Genomic DNA, 21,243 nt, shown 5'->3' with positions numbered 1-21,243 from the left:
AAATTGTAACAATCGGAAGATATTGTTGATTAAAAACTAAAATTCATCAAAATTGATTTTTTCTTCAAATTTTACTCATTTTTGAAAAATGATAACAAAGTACTCATTGGAGATAGAGAGTTCCGAATGATCTCATTTTTTCAGAATTATATAATCTGGGAGATTTGGCAGAAATAGCTGAAAACTGGAAAATGAGCCGAAAATACGAGGTTTTTGGGCTATCTTGTATCTAGCACAAGGGAATCTTGCATAAAGAAATTGGTTCTGGACTTCTCTTATGTTCCCAAATAATATATTAAAAAATCAGAACTACAATATAAATTGCAAGCACACCCCCTTTTTTATGTCTATATTGACTGGACTAATAGTATCATCCATAAAAACGTAGGGCGATAAACGATGTTTAAAATCATCGATGTTCAAAAACATCGATGTTTACTGTTCGATGTTTTTCACTTATCGATGTTAGGATGAAAAAAAACATCGATGTTCAAAACATCGATGTTTTGTCTTTCGATACCCATCCCTAAAGGAAACCCCAGCTTAAGGATATATAATAGTCTTAGGGCGATATCTTAGGGCGATACATAGATGTTTAAAAACATCGATGTTTACTACTGTTCGATGTTTTTCACTTATCGATGTTAAGGTAAAAAAAACATCGATGTTTTGTCTTTCGATACCTATCCCTACTAGAAACATCACAATAAAATTAACTGTCGCACGTTCATGTTATTGATTCACGTCATCTAATAAAACCAATGACAAGAGAGACCAACAATTGTCAACAGTATTGGTTGAACCACAAATCTGCAGTTCACTATTAGAATAAAAAGTTGAACTGACAAAATTTAAGTGTTTTCATTCATCAACCATTGAGAGATCATCAATCAAAGGTTAATCACATTTATTTCTGTAGTCGTATGTGTAACAGACTTGAATACAGTAGATAGAGTTACTCCTCCAAGAGGACTCAAAATATAATCTTCATTCTCACCATAAAACAAATTCCCTGCTAAAAGACATGTGTTCATCAAAAGCAATACTATTTAGAGTATAATAGTTGCTGTTATTGAACAGAAATACCAATTAACTTCATCAGTGACATACACAGTCCTTTCAAGTTCCAGTTGAAACTTGGTTTCATCTTTTATTCTCGAGTACATTTGAATTTTTTGCTTTCATCACTCGTCTATAAGTTGATTAATGAGTTGATTGGGCTTTACGTGGAATTTTTCAATGCTCTGTCATACGGTGGAAAACCGTAGTACCCTGTCATTTTATGAATATTACATGAATCCATGCCCTGAATTCATGTCATCCATGTCGTTATATGAACTATTTCAATCAATCAAAGCACAATTTGAAGTTCCAGTGTTCATCAGAATAGATAGCTTTATATAGCAAAAGTTGTTCTTGATTTAAGCATGGATTTATCTCATTACTTTTGCATTCATATTGTTTTTTATTGTCAGGTTCCGGACTACAAAGACATTCGACTATCAATTCAGGAACTGCCCAATCTTGTTACAATTGAACAGCAATTCGAGTTTCGCTGCAAGATTGTTAATACCTCGTGAGTAATCTATAATTTTTTCTTCTAGCTATGAATAATTATCACATTTTCTTAGTCCTAGGTCGCAATAGACATGAAGTTTCAGTTTTGTTTGTGAATTATGAGAAGGGTAATAAGAGCTACATGGCGTACAGTTTCAGGTGGTTTTTGGACGAACTAGATATCCAGTGTTGATAGAAAGGAGGTTCTTGAATACCCTTTTCCAACAGTTCATTCTCTACTGGTTTATGTAGATACAAAACAATAGTATATCATCGTAATTTATTTATATTGCAATTTATCTTTTTTTTGCTGAGGGTGATACCTACATAAGCTCTAGGCTTGTGAGTGGGTAATGAGGCGGATGATAATGTAGGAAATATTTAATTTTGAAAGTTACCATCCCACACATGATCTCAAGTGTTTGAAATTTTATTAATTAAAGTGACAAACTCACCAAAATAAACATTCAGTCATTGAAATGGGCTCAAAGAATTATGCTGTGCAAAAAAGAAAGTTGTAAAACAAAAATGAACAGAAGTTTATACAGTGAATTGGGAGAATCTTATTTTGAAATACAAGATACCCCACAATAATGAGAGATGAATAGACCTATAGCTTTACGTGGGTTCCGAACCACCTACAAAACAACCAACTACAAAAGCTCATGAATCATATTCAGAGGAATTGGCTCAAGCGGTCACCCTTCCAACGGGAGTACCAGACGCTTGATTCTCAACTTATATGAGCGATAGCTTATCAGCGCGACAAATAATATTTTTCCTACAGTTACGTTGAAAAGTGGCCATTGCTGCACTGATTACAAAACGCAAAGAATCACTTTTCCGCTCTAGTGCGGGAAAACTTTTTCTGCACTCCAGATTTGCAACATGGCAACGCAAAATACTTAGTAGGTTATATGGAGCAACAGTGCAGCAAAATCAAAATGAAGTTGGTAACAGTGACTGCTGTGGCTGCTATAGTGAGCAGAGGTGCAACCAACCACAACGCGCTAATTATTACTATTATATATTATATCGAGGACAGCAACAGCACAGTGCCACCACAGCACACACCACACAGCCGCCTCGCCATTCAAACACTACTAAGTTATTTGATGGATTTCAGGCAATTTTACCCATAATTACCCACTTTTCATATTCAATGGTAACTGTAGGAAAAACTTAATGTGAAATACGTGCGCAAAGTTCCTCTGCTGCACTCAAGAAACCATTCCGCCCTCGCCTTTTCTTTCGGTGCAGCAAACTGTCACTTTGCGCACTAGTTGCACAAATAACTATTTCGCCACACTGCACAGAAAGCAGCTGTTTTCCAGTACCTACGTAGATCTGAAAGACATTGTTTGCAGACGACTCTCGTCTGACGTCAGAACAGGTTTCTTTGTGCGTTCGCACCACGGGCAATAATGTTTTTCCGGCTCTCAATCTTTTCTAGTCCTCGGTCTACGGCCTCGGACTTGAAAACCGATTTCGAGCCGGAAAAATCTCATTTTCTGCTCTAGGTGCGAAATATACTATTGTAAACACATTGAACAGCTAGCTGCAGCTATTCAATTCTTTGTAGTTTTCATGGTAGGTATTATGAGCTTGTATAGGCCTAATCCTGCATATACTTTTGTCTATATGAATGAAAAATAAATCTAATCAAATTCAATTGATATAATGTTTCTCCAGATCCTTTTTAATCATTGTCAAGATTTTATATCTCCATATATTTAAGATTTTGTATGACTTTTAAATTGTAATTATGTTCTCATTATTTATATAATATTAAAGCGAAATGGTACTAATCCATTCACTCATTCATTCATAATCAACCGAAAAAAATATTCTTCCTCAGCCGCAATCATCCGATTGGTAGGCAGCTTTCCATCGTTTAAAAATGTACTGGACCGATATAAAAGATCTGGAAATTAAAAAATCAAAGTACCTTTTTTAAAAAATTAACTTCATTTTTCAAATAAAATAAGAGTAGCCCTTATCTAAAAAGTTAATATAAACGATTAATTGATCCTCTACTATTCAATAATTATTGAGTTACGGTATTCAATTTAATAATATGTTTTGCAGTGACCGCTTGATGGATCTAGTGCTGGGTTTGGAGCCTTGCAACGGTCTAGCATGGTGCTCCGTTTCGGGAAAACAGATGGGCAAACTAGAGCCTGGTAACTCTCTGCAGCTGTCTCTCTCTGTTGTGCCGCTCAACACTGGACTACAGGTATTTCCCACCCACTTGCTCTCATAATATGTTTTATTAAGTGAGAGTCACACCTGTCATGCAACACAAAAAGAAAAGGAGTTTCCCTCGAACACCAATATTACCGTAAAAATCAGACTATAGAATTATTCATCATAAATCAGCTGTCTAGTGGACTATAATACTACCCGTTCAAAAACATCGAACATCTTGAAAATGTATCTTTCCATCAACGTTATAGACAGTGTTGTCTACTAACTTTGTCCAGTGCCTACTAAAGATCTACATGGCCGGAACGTTGAACCAATCAGCTGATCAAAAGCGTACAAATGTTGGTATTTCTCATGGCGTCAATTGAGTTCAAATTCAAACTTAAATAATTTTGAATCATCCTTTTTACAAAAGTATTGAGTTTAGTGGAGTAATTATTGATAAATCAGAATCATTATGTTATTGACTAACAATAAAATATCATAAAAAGTGTTGTTGAATTAAATTTGTTACTTTTAAAACAAAATTAAGTACGATGTATACTAATGCGCTCAATTCCATTCCGGTATTTGAGACTCTATTTCTATCATTATTTTAAAAATTTCGAGTAAGAAAGTATTGATTTGGGATTGTATAGAAGAAATATTATATCTACAAAGGTCTATATGATAAGAGCTACTTTAACTTGATAATTTATGGCAAAATTATGTTATAGAGTACGGTATGAATTACAGTGTATTCAACGATATACCGTACCTATACCTCGTTAGGCCTACAAAATAAACTGTAAGTTACCTTAACACTCTAGCTTTTTCTATCAACATTTATGATACACTAGTATCATAAAATAATAAATGAAGTACTGTATAGGCCTATACCTATAGCCTACTTTCACTTTATCTTTCTTTGAAGTTCAGACTTCTTAAAAATGCCTACTGCCTGTTCTGTTACAAGCTGTAATTCAAATAGCAGAGCTTCGAAGCTAAATGAAGGTAATATATCAGTTTTTACTTTTCCTACAGACATTGAAAAAAACAATGAATGGACAAAAATAATAAGCAATGTTAATAAGGTCAAATTTAAACCGACAAAAAGAAGCGTTGTGTTCATAAAACATTTTCTAGAAAAGCACATAATTCGTGAAAATAAAATTACTTCCAGTGATGGTACCATTCAAATACTTCAGAGAAAACATCTAAAATTGTTGGAAGATGCAGTTTCATGTATATTTCCAAACATCTCTGGTCCAACTCCTACTATGCCACGGAAAACACCCAATGAAAGAAGAAGAGAACAAAATTGGAGAGACGAACGAGAACTAGCAGAATTGTGTAAAAAGGATAAAATAAGCGATTTTAAAGCTTTTTCTAGTTCATTCCAGAATAGAGAGTGTAGGGATTTTATGTATCATGCATTTGATGATTATGTTCTATTTGTAAAAATTGAAGAAATACGAGAAATACCAAAAGTTGCTGTAAGCTTTAAAATTTTAAAAGACTTATCTGTAAAGTGTTATTTTAATGATAGCATTTTGCCAATGAAAAATTTCCCATGGCTTACAAATGGCAAGTTATCAAAGTGGTCTATGTTTGACACTCTATTGAATCACCTGTGCACTTTTTCAACAAATGTTTCGCTGCCAATCAAATCAGAAATAGTTTCAATTTCTGACAATTTGAATAGATTAGTATTGAGAGTAGAGGATCAAATAATTACTAATGATGAGGTTGATTTGGCAAATTTAGAAGATAAACTGAATAAACTAAAATTTTTAATGAACAATTGTTTCTCTGCTCAGCTTCCAAGATACATTATTCAACTGAAACCATTGTTTGGGCTTCTTATATAGCCTTATCATTTCCATCGGCTTATGATATGATAAGGAATTCAGGCCTGTTAAATATTCCTCATCCAAAGCATCTGCGGCGATTGTCATGGAATATAAAATCAGAAATTGGGTTGAACCAGTCTCAGGTAGAGTATTTAGAGGAACGGTGTGAAAATCTCCAACCAATACAAAAGGTTGTTAGTGTGATTTTTGATGAGATAAATGTGCAAGGTAAACTTTGTTACAGAGGAGGCCGATTAGAAGGTATTGCTATGGATGAGGAAAAAGTTGAAAATGCAGTCAGAATACAAGCATTTATGGTGTCATCGGCATTTGGTAAATATGAGGACATTGTGGCATTGTATCCCATAAAAAGCAATACTTCTGAAAATTTAAAGACATGCATATAACAAGTGCTGAAAGCACTAAACGAAATTGGTTTCAATGTGCTTTGCCTTATATGTGACAATCATAGACTCAACAGAGGGATGTATCAAATTTTGTGCAATGCAAAAAATAACAGAGAGTACATTGTGAATCCTTTCAACTCTCAACAAAAAGTCTTTCTTCTGTTTGATACTGTTCATCTTTTAAAATCCATAAGGAATAATTGGCTTAATCAAAAAAATGAAGAACAGTCATTTGTTTTCCCCGCTTTTAACAACCAACAAAATATTATGTGTGCAAATGTTCATGAGTTGAAAACATTACATGCCAGTGAAGAGAATAATATTGTGAAAACTGCACCAAGCTTATCGAAAAAAGTTTTGTATCCTACAATATTTGAGAGACAAAATGTGCTCCTCGCATGCAAAATTTTTGACGAGAAAGTGATTGCTGCACTGCAAAATAAAAATGATATCTTTGTTGAAGGCACTGTTGAATTTATAAAAATTATCATGTCTTGGTGGAAAATAGTAAATGTTCGCACCCCAGAAGGCGGTATAAGACTAAGAGATCCATTACGAGATCCAATAAAACATCCAGATGATTCAAATGTCCAATTTCTAAAAGATTTCGTGCAACGGTTGAATGCTTGGGAGAGCATTGTGTTTGTACCAGATGAATCAAATCCTAAGCATACTGCAAAACTGACACCAGATACATTTTCATCTCTTAATCAGACTTGCAAAAGTATAATACAGCTGATAGACTATGTATTTGCAAACATCCAATTCAAATACATTTTACTTGGTAAATTGTCTTCAGACTGTCTTGAGGGTCGCTTTGGAAGATATCGTCTGATGAGTGGATCAAATTGTAATGTTAGTGTTTGCCAGGTTGTTGATTCAGAAAGAAAATTAAAAGTCTTGAATTTACTGAAACTAGAATCTTCAAGTCCAGGCCGATTCAGCATTAAACAATTTAATGAAAAACAAGGAAGGTTGCAGATTGAAGCTGATATGAATGATACTCCAATAAGTTCAGCATTATTTGAAGATTGTAATTTTTCAAAAAATGTTATTTTTGAGAAAAGTGAAGAAATTTTTATAACAGAATCTGAGTCCGTCTCTCTTCTATATATAGCTGGCTATGTGTGTCATGCAATGATAAAGTACATGGGAAGTTGTGAATGCTGCTGTCGATTGGTAAAATCAGGAAAGGATATGGTGGTAGAGGCAAGTAACGTAGCTGCCCATCAGTACCTAAACTGCATTACGCGTGGAGGTTTGAAGGAACCAACAGAGTATATACATCTACTTGTTATCCTGGAATTTAAAATATTTAGCTGCCTCATATCTCCAGAGTATGAGGAAAAATTCACCAAGTGTGAGAAACAGCGTGAAGTACTCAAATATATAACCAGATTTTCATTTTTAGTTTATTATAAACAGTTTGAAAATCAATCGTGCAGTTGTGGGAAAACTATGAATGATTTGATAAATAGAGCATCACATATTATTGCAAATATCTTTTTGAATAATTATACAAAAATGCGCAATGATCACCTCTCGAGTCGTAACTCGACAGATTCAAATTTGAAAAAGAGGAAACTGCAGACTTTCAATTGACTAATATAATAAGGCAAAGTAGGAGCCCTAAGACATATTCGATAATGCATTATCCTAATGTATATTAGCCGATATCTTTATACATTATAATTATTTATATCTACACATTATATACATAATAAAATATATTATACATTATATCTATATAATATTACATATCATGTCAAAGTAAAATAGCACTGATTCACTCACCATGAACAAAACTAAAATAAAATCTACCTACTGGACAAAATAATTAAAAATTTGGCAAATGTGCTCATGCACTTGTCCTTCTAGAGGCGCACTAGGACCGGATTAGAAAAAAATTGAAACATATGAACAATAGGTCTAAACAGTATGCGTTTTTTTCAACTCTTTCAAGATCTAATCAACAGAAAATGTAACATTTTGCGCAGAGGTTCAGCTGGGGTCTAGAAATTCAAAATTACTATGACTTCAATATTACAAGATTGGCGATTTTCCAGCGTTCACTAGCGTTTTTTCAGCTTTTCTATAATTAGGAGAAAATGCTTAAATTTAGTACAAAAGTTAAGCTGAATCATGAAGAAATATTGTATTGTAAGGGCTTAGAAGATGCCCAAAATCGGCGTTTTATCAGCTTTTTCAAATAAAATGAGCAGAAAATTTTTCAATTTTATACAAATTTTCAGATAGGAAGAAATAACATGACAAACTTAGAGCAACAATGAATTGGGTGGCGCCAATGATACCTCTGCCATTGAGCAGATAATACAGCACTCAGCTGGGGGACTCTTAGCCTTTGCACGTTAGATACGGTAACACTATAGAAATATAAAATGTATTGAAGATTGGTGTGTGATCACATTGTGTGCGTATTATGTGCAAGTACACGCTTTGTTATGAATGAACAGGCAAGTACTATGACTTCATAGTACTTGCGTAAGGACGAACTGAGCAAAACTATCGAGGAAGCCACACCCAGTTGGCTGCAGGCTCTCATGGAGCTAACAGTGCGCACCTCCTTTGGCAAGCACGACCCCTAGAAGGACGATATCACACTTGTCCTCCTGCCCTTCCAGATATTCAAGATTATGCCCATATCCACCGAAGAGGAAAAAGGTAATTCACCGACACTTATTGGAATTTGGGTCCGAGCAATGGGAAACACTCACATTAAAATGTCCACTTGTTGGTTGCGTTTAGTATGAGAAGCTACATGCCAGGCACAATATGTTCCAATGACACTTTTCAAATTTTGTTTTTTGGCTCATGCTTGAATCGGCGTGCACTTGCACATTTACGCATCCAATGTGATCGCACTAGACTGCCGACACACAAACAGAGAAACCTGCCAAAGAGAGAAAATATGACAATTCCTGGTCACTGACTATGAAGAATAGGAACAAGTAACAAATTTAATAAGTAAGTGACCACACCTTTACGTTATCCATATCATAACAATTTGTTCAATGAATATAGCGAGCTTTAATGTAGGCTTTCATCATTGGTTAATAATCACTCCTGAATAATGCACAGATTTGTTATGATATAACATGGTCTTACTATGCTAACTTATTTACAGTGTGTTTATCAGCCATAAAGCAACCTTAGTTTAGAGTTGGAAATAGATAGCCTATGATAAAAATATAGTAATGATTAGATATAAATACAAGATGATTAAGTTTTTGAAAGTACAACAGTTCAAGTTTAATTTTAAACAACAAAATTTAACAAACAGTTATTATTACTTTTATCAGGTTACTTGAAAAATAAGTAATAAAATCAAAATATTGAACACCCCTAGTTAAAAATACGATTATAGTCAAAAATAACAGAATTGATAAATTTTAAAGAATGAATATGATTAGGGGAGCCTTGCTTTAAAAAAACTATTATTTGTGCTTAGAAGTGAATTTCAACTATAAGCTTCAAGAAATTAATTAAGATTGTGTCTTTAGATATGAGTTTAAAGAGAAGTAATAATTAAGTTTGCTCTTTACTATGATGCTATGAAATTTTATATACTTATTTGGGCTTTTTAGGGTGGGGTGGTGTGGATTTTAAATGAGAAAAATTGAAAATTCTAAATACAATCTTTACCTGGCTCAGTCAATTCCCTATAGGATAATTGAAGTCTGAGACCAAAAACTCACTCCTACACTGAACACTGTCCAAAATCCAAGAGACTCACAGCAACAAACAGCAACTAACTGCCACTAACTGCAACTCAAATGCCACTAACTGCCACTAACTGCAAGGCATGGTCTGCCTGCTTATATACTAGAACCACGATTTTCCACCCCTCATCACCCTTCGCCCTCTAGCTCCGCCTACCCTCAAACTCATCAGCTAATATTCTGCTTACAAATTGAATTCAAATATCAATTTGAGTTCACTATAATGTTTATTATGTTAAATGATTTTAAATTATGGCTCCCCTTCATTATTAAAACAAATGATGTCATATTTTTTATCAATATTTGAACTCTGAAGTTTGGATACTGACAATTGAATGCATTGATTTGATTAATACAGTAATCAATCTTATAAATCTAATATTGAAATACTTCAATAATAAATACATGAAATGAACAAAATACAAAGTCATACAGTACATCATTACAATCGAGTTGAATAAATCAAATTAATGAGATACCAATTAATTACTACTTAATTAATTAAGCAGGTTTCTTATACTCATTGTCAACATGTTTCAATCAAATATACTAATTTATTCTATTTACAAATTTGTCCTTAGCCTATGAATTCGGATTCAACTAGCTTAATTAGCTTATAATAATTATTAAATTATAATTTATTATATAACATTATATTTGTTGAATACTTTATACATATAGCCTAATCTACTTCATGACCTAATTTATAAATACATCTACTCATATATCATGTTTATCGTTTTATGTGATCACCATTCAAATAATTGATCATCAAATAATTGCTTCAATAATATTCATATGCTAACCACGTGGTAAAATTGTAGCATATGCTAACCACGTGGTTACATTGTGAACTAACTCACATATCTATATTTACTTCTCTCCTAACTATATATCTATATCGCTATTCACAATTTTCATTCACCTGCCATCAACTTATGCTATAGATATATACAAGGGTTGACACAAAGCACAGTGGGCCATGTGGTTTCTATTGTAAACGTGTCTGTGACTGACGTTAGGAATGCTGTTAGCAAATTTCTAGGAAAGAATGATTTTGTCTCAAACTATTTTCAAAAGAATAATGCCCCAGCGTCTGTCTAGGTAAGCTATTCAAATGCATTTTCAATAGTTTCGAGAAACGGTTCTTTTTATTATTCTAGCTCTTCGAGCGTTCATATTCTTAAATACAATATGTTCAGAGCACGTGTTGCAACAAATAACATATATCTACAATTCTTAAATTTTAGGAGAGCACATGATCGCCATTTGTGGCTCAAAACCCCCCTCTCAAGAGCAAATACTAAATGAAACATGAGTTTAGTCTTTGCGATATTAACACTAAAAGGATGGTTTATTAAGAGTAAACTACGTAATGCAATTAATGTTCTCACACTTCAGACACCACAACATGAGTTCATATGGACGGTCTAGAAGTTTGAAGATCACTGTAGTTCTCCATCGCGGTACAACCAGATCATTGGATGCTGCATGTTACGTGGAATTCTGACTGGCCGTTAGCCTAGTGACTCTCATAAGCTGATGATGTCCACTTAGTCCGCTGCTCCACTCATCTCCAATTCCCTATCTATTTTACAATCTTTCCTCATCATACCGTACTGTACAATTAATACTACCAGCTACACATATTTACAGTTAAGTTTTTCAGCATGGTGCATCCTTCACACAATAAGGCTACTCAATCCACCCCTTGTGTGAATTCCGCACAATGCTTACTGGCTTGTTTACTCCGTGAACAATACATTCTCCATCTCACTCCTTCTCATGTCTCTCGCTCATCTCGCAGGTGTTACCACTTTCTCTTTCTACTCTAGCCCTTACACTTTCATTTTGTCCTTCTTGTGAGTCATTTGTTGTCCTTCTCCCTTCATTGTTTATCGATTGTTCACAGGCAACTATCTATTCCCTAATTGGCCTAGTCTATTATAATTTCTTCAATACTATCTATTTACACTATTCCGTATATTTACAGTTCCCCAGTCGAAAATCATTCCAGATAATAATTAGTTAACGATTTGATCATTATCTTCCATATTTTTCTTCACTCTCCTCCAATTATCATCTGTAGACAATCCTCTTTGTCGGTAGTCATTCTGTCCTCCTCTATTCCAGTTTGTATTCCGTTCAAAGGTGTTTCCATTTTCATCAGCCTTACTTCTCTGCGAGTAGTTCTCATGATTGATTGCTCCCCTTGATCCGAAATTTTCGTTTCCATATCGGCTTCTCTTCATTTGTGGATTCCTTTCTTCAAACTGTTGACTCTGTTTTCCTTCATGAAGCTCCTCTATAGCATTTTCGTGTTTATGATACCGTTTTTCTCCTTTCTCTCCTGTTGGACTCGGCTGACTGCGTGGCTGTGGTTGATTCACGTCTCTCCTCCTCCAATTCACATTTGGTGACGAATTAGTGTTCTGCCAATAAGCATTCTGGTCGCTATTCCATTTTCCATCTCGAATGAATCTCTTCCCTCCATCTCTTCCCTTATCGCCGTTGAAAGTCAGATTGTTGTCCCAACGCTGCTGTCCGTTACCAATCTCCTGCTCTCTCCTTTGCATTTGCGGACTTTTTCTCTCTTCTCTTTGTACCCCTACATTCTTCTCTTTTTGTTCTTGCTTCTCCCTTAATTCATTCTTTTCAACATCGATATTTTGCAAGCTCCATTCTTCCAATAGTTTTTCCATCTCGGGCACTGTCTTAACATTCCTATTAAATCTAGCTGTTTCTAGTCCAGTTCCATAATGTTTGACTAGTTTTATTATGATTTCTTCATCCGAGAGTGCTGGTGTCAAATTCCTTGCAATGAGCATCTGCTTTATGAAGTACTCACTTGCGTTTAACTTCCTCCCTCTAATAAATTTTCCGGTTCTCAATCTCTCTCGCACTGAATCTTGAATGAGTTGGCTCCAGAATTTATTAGTGAAACGCTCCTCAAATTGTTCTAAAGAGTCAATGCTAGCCTGAATAATCATCCACCATGCTGAGTGTTGACTATCAAATGACTTTTCAATGATGCTTGATTGCTCACTCCAGTTAATTTTCCCACTACGCCGCAAATACTCTTTCAACTTAATCAAAAATTGCATAGGATTCTCCAGATATTCTCAAATTTTGGCACTTCATCCAATCCCCTACAGCTGGTGTTGACGATAATCGGTTGTGTCCTGGCCTTTTCGAATTCCGTTTTCATCCTCTCCTTCTCTCTGTGAAATTCCGCGAGCTGCTCCTCAAATCTTTTAAAGGCTGCATTATCAATTCCACCTGATTTCTCTGATAGCTCCTTTCTCACCGATGCGATCTCTGTTGAAAGTCTCTTATCTATTCTCTCGACGTTTTTCTCAACTGCTGTTATTTTAATTGCTATCTCACCACAAATCTCTTTAGTTTTTTCCTCCATTTTCTTCTCAAATCTTCTCTCCAGCTGTTCTACATTGCTACTTAACTTTTCTAACTTTTCGTTCATTTCTTTCTTATTCTCTTCCAATTTCTTACTGTTTTCTTCGAAGCTGGCACCCATATCTTCCCTCATACTTGTTAATAAGTTGAAAATCTTGTCCATTTCGTTCCCTGATAGTCCCGCTTTACTCCTTTTTCCACTCGGAATTTGCTCTTGGTCGTCATGAGAGTCACCAGGTTGATTTACCATGTCAGAATTCGGTAACATCTCCGGTGAATATTGCTCCTGACTCTCACTGGTGTTGTCTGTGCTGCCCTCACTGCTTTCGAAATTTGTTGTGCTGCTCTCATTTGTTGCCATTGTGTCTGATTGAAGTGTGTTTACAAGCCTATTTCTAAGAAGATATCCTGACATAGGTAACCTATACTACGAACCTATTACTAATCCTACTTATCACGAAGCTCATACATGACCCAAATAATGTTCATACAGAAGATTAAAATACTGTTTAATAAACTACACCCACAAATAAAAAATTCAAAATTAGATTTCTATGATGCTTGACTGGATAAAACAATATACAAAAGATATAAATGATACTATACTCAGGGCTTCCTATTCTCTATTTCTATACCCAAAAATTATATTATACTAATATAACCCAAAATTATATTCACAAAAATAACATACTAAATGATTGATTAAACCCAAATAACACTCTTTTGAAATAAAGCTACCCAAAGTAATATTGAATGAGAATAAATAATATCAACTTTCCTATAACCAATATAAAAATCTACATATAGTTGAGTGCATCAAATACGAATTCAAAAATTGATGTACGAAGTAATTAATTAAGTGAATAGGTTAAACACTGAGAATTTGAAGAATTTAAATGGATAACTTTCCTACCTGGCAATACTAATAATAATAATAATTATCACACTTCTGTAGCACACTCAATAAGAATTTCACACAAATGAGGGTGATTATATATACCAATTCACTATTATGCACTTTCACTTGATACACTTCAGCAGATTAACTTAGAATCTGGCCCCACGTTGGGCGCCATTTTGAACTCTTTCCCACTGTCGGTCTTTGTTTAGAGTGGGTTTCGAACTCCCTCACTCTATACGGTATTTTGCCCGGCGCCAATCAATTACTATGAATTGATAAAATTAAACTAATAAAATTGAATTAATTTGAATTGATAAAATTAATTACTTTACTGTAACTTCACTCACTGTGTGGATACTTATATTTCACTCACTGAACTAATAATAGTATTGAAGAAAAAGATAAAGATAGATAGATCAGGGTCGTGTGTAAGGGAATGTATAAAGTGAAAGGCAAAACAAAGGTTAATTATGAATTTATTATTGAACTTTAAATTTATATGAATTTATAAAAAATTGATCAAAAATATAGTAATGATTAGATATAAATACAAGATGATTAAGTTTTTGAAAGTACAACAGTTCAAGTTTAATTTTAAACAACAAAATTTAACAAACAGTTATTATTACTTTTATCAGGTTACTTGAAAAATAAGTAATAAAATCAAAATATTGAACACCCCTAGTTAAAAATACGATTATAGTCAAAAATAACAGAATTGATAAATTTTAAAGAATGAATATGATTAGGGGAGCCTTGCTTTAAAAAAACTATTATTTGTGCTTAGAAGTGAATTTCAACTATAAGCTTCAAGAAATTAATTAAGATTGTGTCTTTAGATATGAGTTTAAAGAGAAGTAATAATTAAGTTTGCTCTTACTATGATGCTATGAAATTTTATATACTTATTTGGGCTTTTTAGGGTGGGGTGGTGTGGATTTTAAATGAGAAAAATTGAAAATTCTAAATACAATCTTTACCTGGCTCAGTCAATTCCCTATAGGATAATTGAAGTCTGAGACCAAAAACTCACTCCTACACTGAACACTGTCCAAAATCCAAGAGACTCACAGCAACAAACAGCAACTAACTGCCACTAACTGCAACTCAAATGCCACTAACTGCCACTAACTGCAAGGCATGGTCTGCCTGCTTATATACTAGAACCACGATTTTCCACCCCTCATCACCCTTCGCCCTCTAGCTCCGCCTACCCTCAAACTCATCAGCTAATATTCTGCTTACAAATTGAATTCAAATATCAATTTGAGTTCACTATAATGTTTATTATGTTAAATGATTTTAAATTATGGCTCCCCTTCATTATTAAAACAAATGATGTCATATTTTTTATCAATATTTGAACTCTGAAGTTTGGATACTGACAATTGAATGCATTGATTTGATTAATACAGTAATCAATCTTATAAATCTAATATTGAAATACTTCAATAATAAATACATGAAATGAACAAAATACAAAGTCATACAGTACATCATTACAATCGAGTTGAATAAATCAAATTAATGAGATACCAATTAATTACTACTTAATTAATTAAGCAGGTTTCTTATACTCATTGTCAACATGTTTCAATCAAATATACTAATTTATTCTATTTACAAATTTGTCCTTAGCCTATGAATTCGGATTCAACTAGCTTAATTAGCTTATAATAATTATTAAATTATAATTTATTATATAACATTATATTTGTTGAATACTTTATACATATAGCCTAATCTACTTCATGACCTAATTTATAAATACATCTACTCATATATCATGTTTATCGTTTTATGTGATCACCATCAAATAATTGCTTCAATAATATTCATATGCTAACCACGTGGTAAAATTGTAGCATATGCTAACCACGTGGTTACATTGTGAACTAACTCACATATCTATATTTACTTCTCTCCTAACTATATATCTATATCGCTATTCACAATTTTCATTCACCTGCCATCAACTTATGCTATAGATATATACAAGGGTTGACACAAAGCACAGTGGGCCATGTGGTTTCTATTGTAAACGTGTCTGTGACTGACGTTAGGAATGCTGTTAGCAAATTTCTAGGAAAGAATGATTTTGTCTCAAACTATTTTCAAAAGAATAATGCCCCAGCGTCTGTCTAGGTAAGCTATTCAAATGCATTTTCAATAGTTTCGAGAAACGGTTCTTTTTATTATTCTAGCTCTTCGAGCGTTCATATTCTTAAATACAATATGTTCAGAGCACGTGTTGCAACAAATAACATATATCTACAATTCTTAAATTTTAGGAGAGCACATGATCGCCATATGTAGGCCTAGTTCTTAAAACTTTCAGCAACTCAACTATAATCTTTATTTCATGACAATAAATTATTAGGCTACGTGTTTTGAAATTTAACGTGTTTATAACTCAAGTACAAATAACCTACAAATTTGTTGACTAATAAATAGGAATTTTGTGAGAACTCAATGATTGCTGCCCTTAAAATTAATGATAGATGTTGAAATATATATCGGGAAAATAAAATAACAAGCCACTATTCTAAAAAGTAATTAACAGTAGAATTATCAACGTTTATTCACGAAAAATTCCACTCGACATAGGGATTTCAATGTAAACACGGGTTGAAGTGTACGCTTTTGAACAGCTGATCGGCTGTATGTTCTGGCCATGTAGATCTTGAGTAGGCGATGCTTTGTCTTTCCATAAGCTGAGGTCATGATTCTAGTTTGGAGTTTGGAGTTATTGATAGAAAACATTTTTTTTTACATTTTTCTTTTTTAATCTGATGATTAAAATTGCAACAAATATTATTGGAAAGAAATTGATTTCTAAAATCATGAAAAGTGAGAAATGACGTTTGTAGGAAATCAGCATTCTGGTAGTTCATTTTGTTAATTTCAACACACCGATTTTTTGCCAACATGACAACACAGAATGTTCTCTGATGGGTTGATTGGATTGGCGGCAGCCAGACCTGATAACAGCGCTCACACTCACATTCCGGGACGACATGTCACGGTACTATAGGACATTAAGCTCTATGTTTATTTAGGATCTTTTCTAGACATTTTAAATTGATAAATTATTTATTAATTTTTGAGAAAACATAAAAACAGGTCAATATAACCATAGATAAATAATAGCGTAAGTAGATATCCCACGGTATAGGGCGTTTATGTCGCAACTTTTACTGTTATCCCAAGCCGATAGTTCACGTAGTTTTTTCCAATGCAGATGTGTGACGCTGGTAGTCTCTCAAATTGTGCCGTTCATACACTCTCACCCCAAAAAAAACTGACAATAATCGACAGTAATCGGCTTGAGATAACAGCAAAAGTTGCGACATAAATTCCCTATACCATGGGATATCTACTTACGATATTCTATGATATAACTGAGCGCGAGGTCTACTGTCCACAGAACTACTAGTAAATCCTAGTAAATCAGATGCTATTGTGCATGAATATCATCCTACCGAGCTTCATTACATACAGTAGATTATCAAACACAATCATACTGTTGAATAAATTTTCTCCATAATTGAATATTTTCAATGTATTCTTTTCCGGCAACATATAGCAATAATATATTTTTGAGTGAATATCTCCTATCACTTGAATGATATTCTTGCTGTGAACGATATACTTGAGTTGAGTTGATAGATTAATATTCTCCTGTCAATTGAACAATATTTCTCAATTCTTTCCTGCCAATTTGTAATATAATCGTATATTATTGCAGGCAATATCAGGAATCAGACTGAAAGATGTTTCTTTAAAGAGAACCTACGACTATGATGATCTCGCGCAAGTATTCGTCACTCAACTTCCACAATCCATTCAGTGCTAGTCAAGACAACTATCTTATTCAATAGATAGTTTTCTATCACCACTAAAATTCCAAATGTTTCACAACTTCCATCAATATAATTCTTCTGCTTTATATATTTCTTTCATGAATTGAAGAATTTTTTAATGAATTAAAAATTGTGATGGAATCAGCTTCTATTGGATAGTAGAGCTGCGTTTACACCAAAGTTATCAACAAAATGTTTATTTTTCGTCCTTATATATTTTATTAGATTGAACGGAACTTGACAAACACACATGCACATCATGTGTATGATAAGTTATATTCAGTCTAATAGAATCTATAAGGACGGAAAAATAAACATTTTGTTGATAACTTTGGTGTGAACGCAGCTTAAGAGCATTTAAATTTTCCAATAAATATTGAGTGTATAAATGTGGTCTCTATCAGCTTCACTGATTAATTTATTTCATAATAAATTGTAAATGTAATATTACTATACAACTCTATTTCATATCCTTGAATGTAGAATTCATGGAAATCCTAGCATTCAAACACTAGTATTACATTCTATTCCTTTCTAATTTATTCATATGTGCTGTGTATTTGTTATAATAGTCTATGATTTGGTGTATTCTTAGGTGAAATGCTTTGTAAATATATTGTAAGATGAAAGATTTGTCGAATATATATTATGATGTATTCATATTGAAATTATTGTAAATCTTTATTTTTTATTCATAGATTGTTTTATATCTATTCATCTGAATCATCTCTATTCCATTGTATAAGTTTATAGGCCATCTTTCTCAATGAATTTCCGCTATCTGTTGTTCTCAGTCAATAACATGTTCATCTATTGTGATGATTCAAGTTACTCAGAATTTTTGAAAATGTTTTCAAATTAATTGATGCTGTGGATCTTCTCATAATTGAAAAAAACACTGTTTCATTAGTCAACTCCACTTTTATTGATTTGATTACAGAACTGCAGCTTCGTGTTGAACCAGTATTGAATCGTGTTGATTCAACCGTGTTGAATCAGTACAGCTGAAGATGTGTTGGTTTGAACACGAAACTGCAGTCCTATAATTGAATGAATGAAAGTGGAGTTTACTAATAAAAAGTGTTTTTCCAATTACCCAGTGTGCCTGATTTTTATAAAGGTAATAAAATAAAAATAATTTTGGAAAAAAATTAGAATTCTAAAAGTAGGCCGGCACATCTAGGAAATATCTGAGTCTATACTATTTTAGTTCATGCAGGCAAACGGGTTAGAGTCAGGAAAACTACAATAGGTTTTTGCCATGCCTGATTTAATCGCCTTTCACTATTTTAACACTACAAGATTTTAAAACAAACAAAATATCAACAATACTGACACGAAAGAGAATAAGAATCATATTGAATTTAACACGTTACATTACCTTTATCCTCTGCTCTGGGGGCGCATTACTATCCTTACGTTAGATATTAATACGTCACCAAACCAAATAATATCAGTTGCAAATAACCAAAATAATTTCAGAATAAAACTCAATACAGAAAAACCCATAGAACTCAAATTTCGTCGATAACCCCATACCGTAGGCTACACCAATTTCAAACCCGCACTTTGATTGACATTTTTGTATGACCCTTTGTTTCACTGCACTGCACTTTGTTGATGATTTCCGTCGTGTTTCTTTTCGATGTTATTCTGTTATTTCGGCGTTTTCTTCTAAGAGTAGAGTTGATGATGTCGGGAAGTCATCTTGGGATGCTGAACCTCCGTCTCCGGAATCGGCCTTACGTCAATTCTGGTCAGGTATCATCCTCGGGACCTCTTACGACATGCCTTGCTCGTGTAGTCTATGATTGAGTGAAGTTGTGTCTTAAAGCTGGATTTTGAAGGGGTGAAACATGAACCGCTGTAAATGAATGTTTTTACGGCATTAATTTCGAACTCCTCCTACTATTCATAACTTGCTAGAATAGGAGTTATTTGTTTATTCAATTATAATTATTCTGTTATTTAATTTAGATTTTATTTTGACGCTATGATTTCATTCTCAAAATATAACAGATTGAATTAAAACAAATTTACTTGCTAGAGTTTCATTACTATATAATACAACATTTATGAAAACACCCGTAATAAATTAATATAATTCTTTCAGAAAATGAATACTCCAGAATGAAATGATGTTAACTTTTATATAAATTGATATAATACTCTTAGAAAAGGAATAATTCAGATTGAAATGATGCTAATTCATATGATATTTTTCGTATTATTTGCGAAATCAAATATAATTTTTCATATAGTGGCTCGACTAGTATCGTTGGAAACTTGTGCGCTAGCCAACATTTATTTTATTTATTTATGAACTATAGGACGCAATACAAGTGTAAACAACGGGCATTCGCCCAAAACTGCTCTCAACCTTAATTTAAAATGACAGTCCAGAGTTTATCTAGAGTTCATGATTTGATTTTCATACAAATTCAAGTCCAAAAACATGTATCAACAAGAATTATGAATTTATCACAAAACAAAACAAGAACCTTATAACACAATAAAAGGAAAAATATTGAAAATTCACTTTAAGGTAAAAATAAAGTTTGCCCTATAAGATTCATCTTGTAGATAGGTTTTACCTATGATTAAATAAAAATAGCAGACACATAGACATTAATTTAAATTGTATTAAAATTTGATCATTCATGTATCAGGCTCAATACCAGGAATTAAATAATGTATGGTAACATTCATCAATTAATTTAATTGAAAAGAAAAACTTTCTTGTTCGTCTATTAAGATTTCTATCAAAATTTTCTAAATCATTCGAAGGCCGTAATGCCATAAGAAAACAGAGTCTGAAAAATATAAAATTATAAAATATCTCAAAGTCAACTGGGACTTCACATTAGAATAACAACAGTACTTTTATCAACAGAAGGTAGATTAACAAGACTCGGATTCCCAAATTATATTTCAACATTTTACGTACCTTAGCGGTTATTGGGCGATGCTATCTATCCACACACCGCACATACAATGAAATCAAGGCATGGCAATATTTAAGCAATCTAATCCATTAATCACAGTGACGAAGATGAACCTCTGTGCCACTTGGCCTTATCTACTTGGAAGTATATAATAGAATATTTAATAAAAAGCTTTGCGGATACATATTCGCTCTCAAACGGTTACTCGCGAACTGATGCTTTTCGAACAATGCCAGGTCTGGTTTGAGGCTTTACTCCACTAGAATCTGTTCTCCTATTGGTGCGATATAAAAGGTGGGGAAACAAATTGACCAATCGTCGCGTGGCTTCCAGAGCCTAAGGACCAAATAGTAACTGCGAAATCATTAGTTTGTTATAA

At 33.4% G+C, this 21,243-nt stretch overlaps 1 protein-coding gene across 2 annotated transcripts in view; it reads left to right on the top strand.

Moving 5' to 3' along the window:
• Positions 1-18,603, top strand: part of LOC111048697 (trafficking protein particle complex subunit 13) — an 80,084-nt gene extending 61,481 nt beyond the window's left edge. For both annotated transcript variants that reach the window (XM_039432802.1, XM_039432801.1), the window contains 3 exons: positions 1,476-1,576; positions 3,646-3,793; positions 17,805-18,603. In XM_039432802.1, coding sequence (XP_039288736.1) covers positions 1,476-1,576; positions 3,646-3,793; positions 17,805-17,912 — 357 coding nt within the window. In that variant the 3' untranslated portion in view covers positions 17,913-18,603. The remainder of the gene's footprint in view (positions 1-1,475; positions 1,577-3,645; positions 3,794-17,804) is intronic.
• The last annotated feature ends 2,640 nt before the right edge of the window (positions 18,604-21,243 follow it).

The sequence above is a fragment of the Nilaparvata lugens genome, chromosome 7 (genome assembly GCF_014356525.2).
Source record: "Nilaparvata lugens isolate BPH chromosome 7, ASM1435652v1, whole genome shotgun sequence".
Classification (NCBI taxonomy): domain Eukaryota; kingdom Metazoa; phylum Arthropoda; class Insecta; order Hemiptera; family Delphacidae; genus Nilaparvata; species Nilaparvata lugens.
This window is presented reverse-complemented; position numbering and strand designations above follow the sequence as displayed.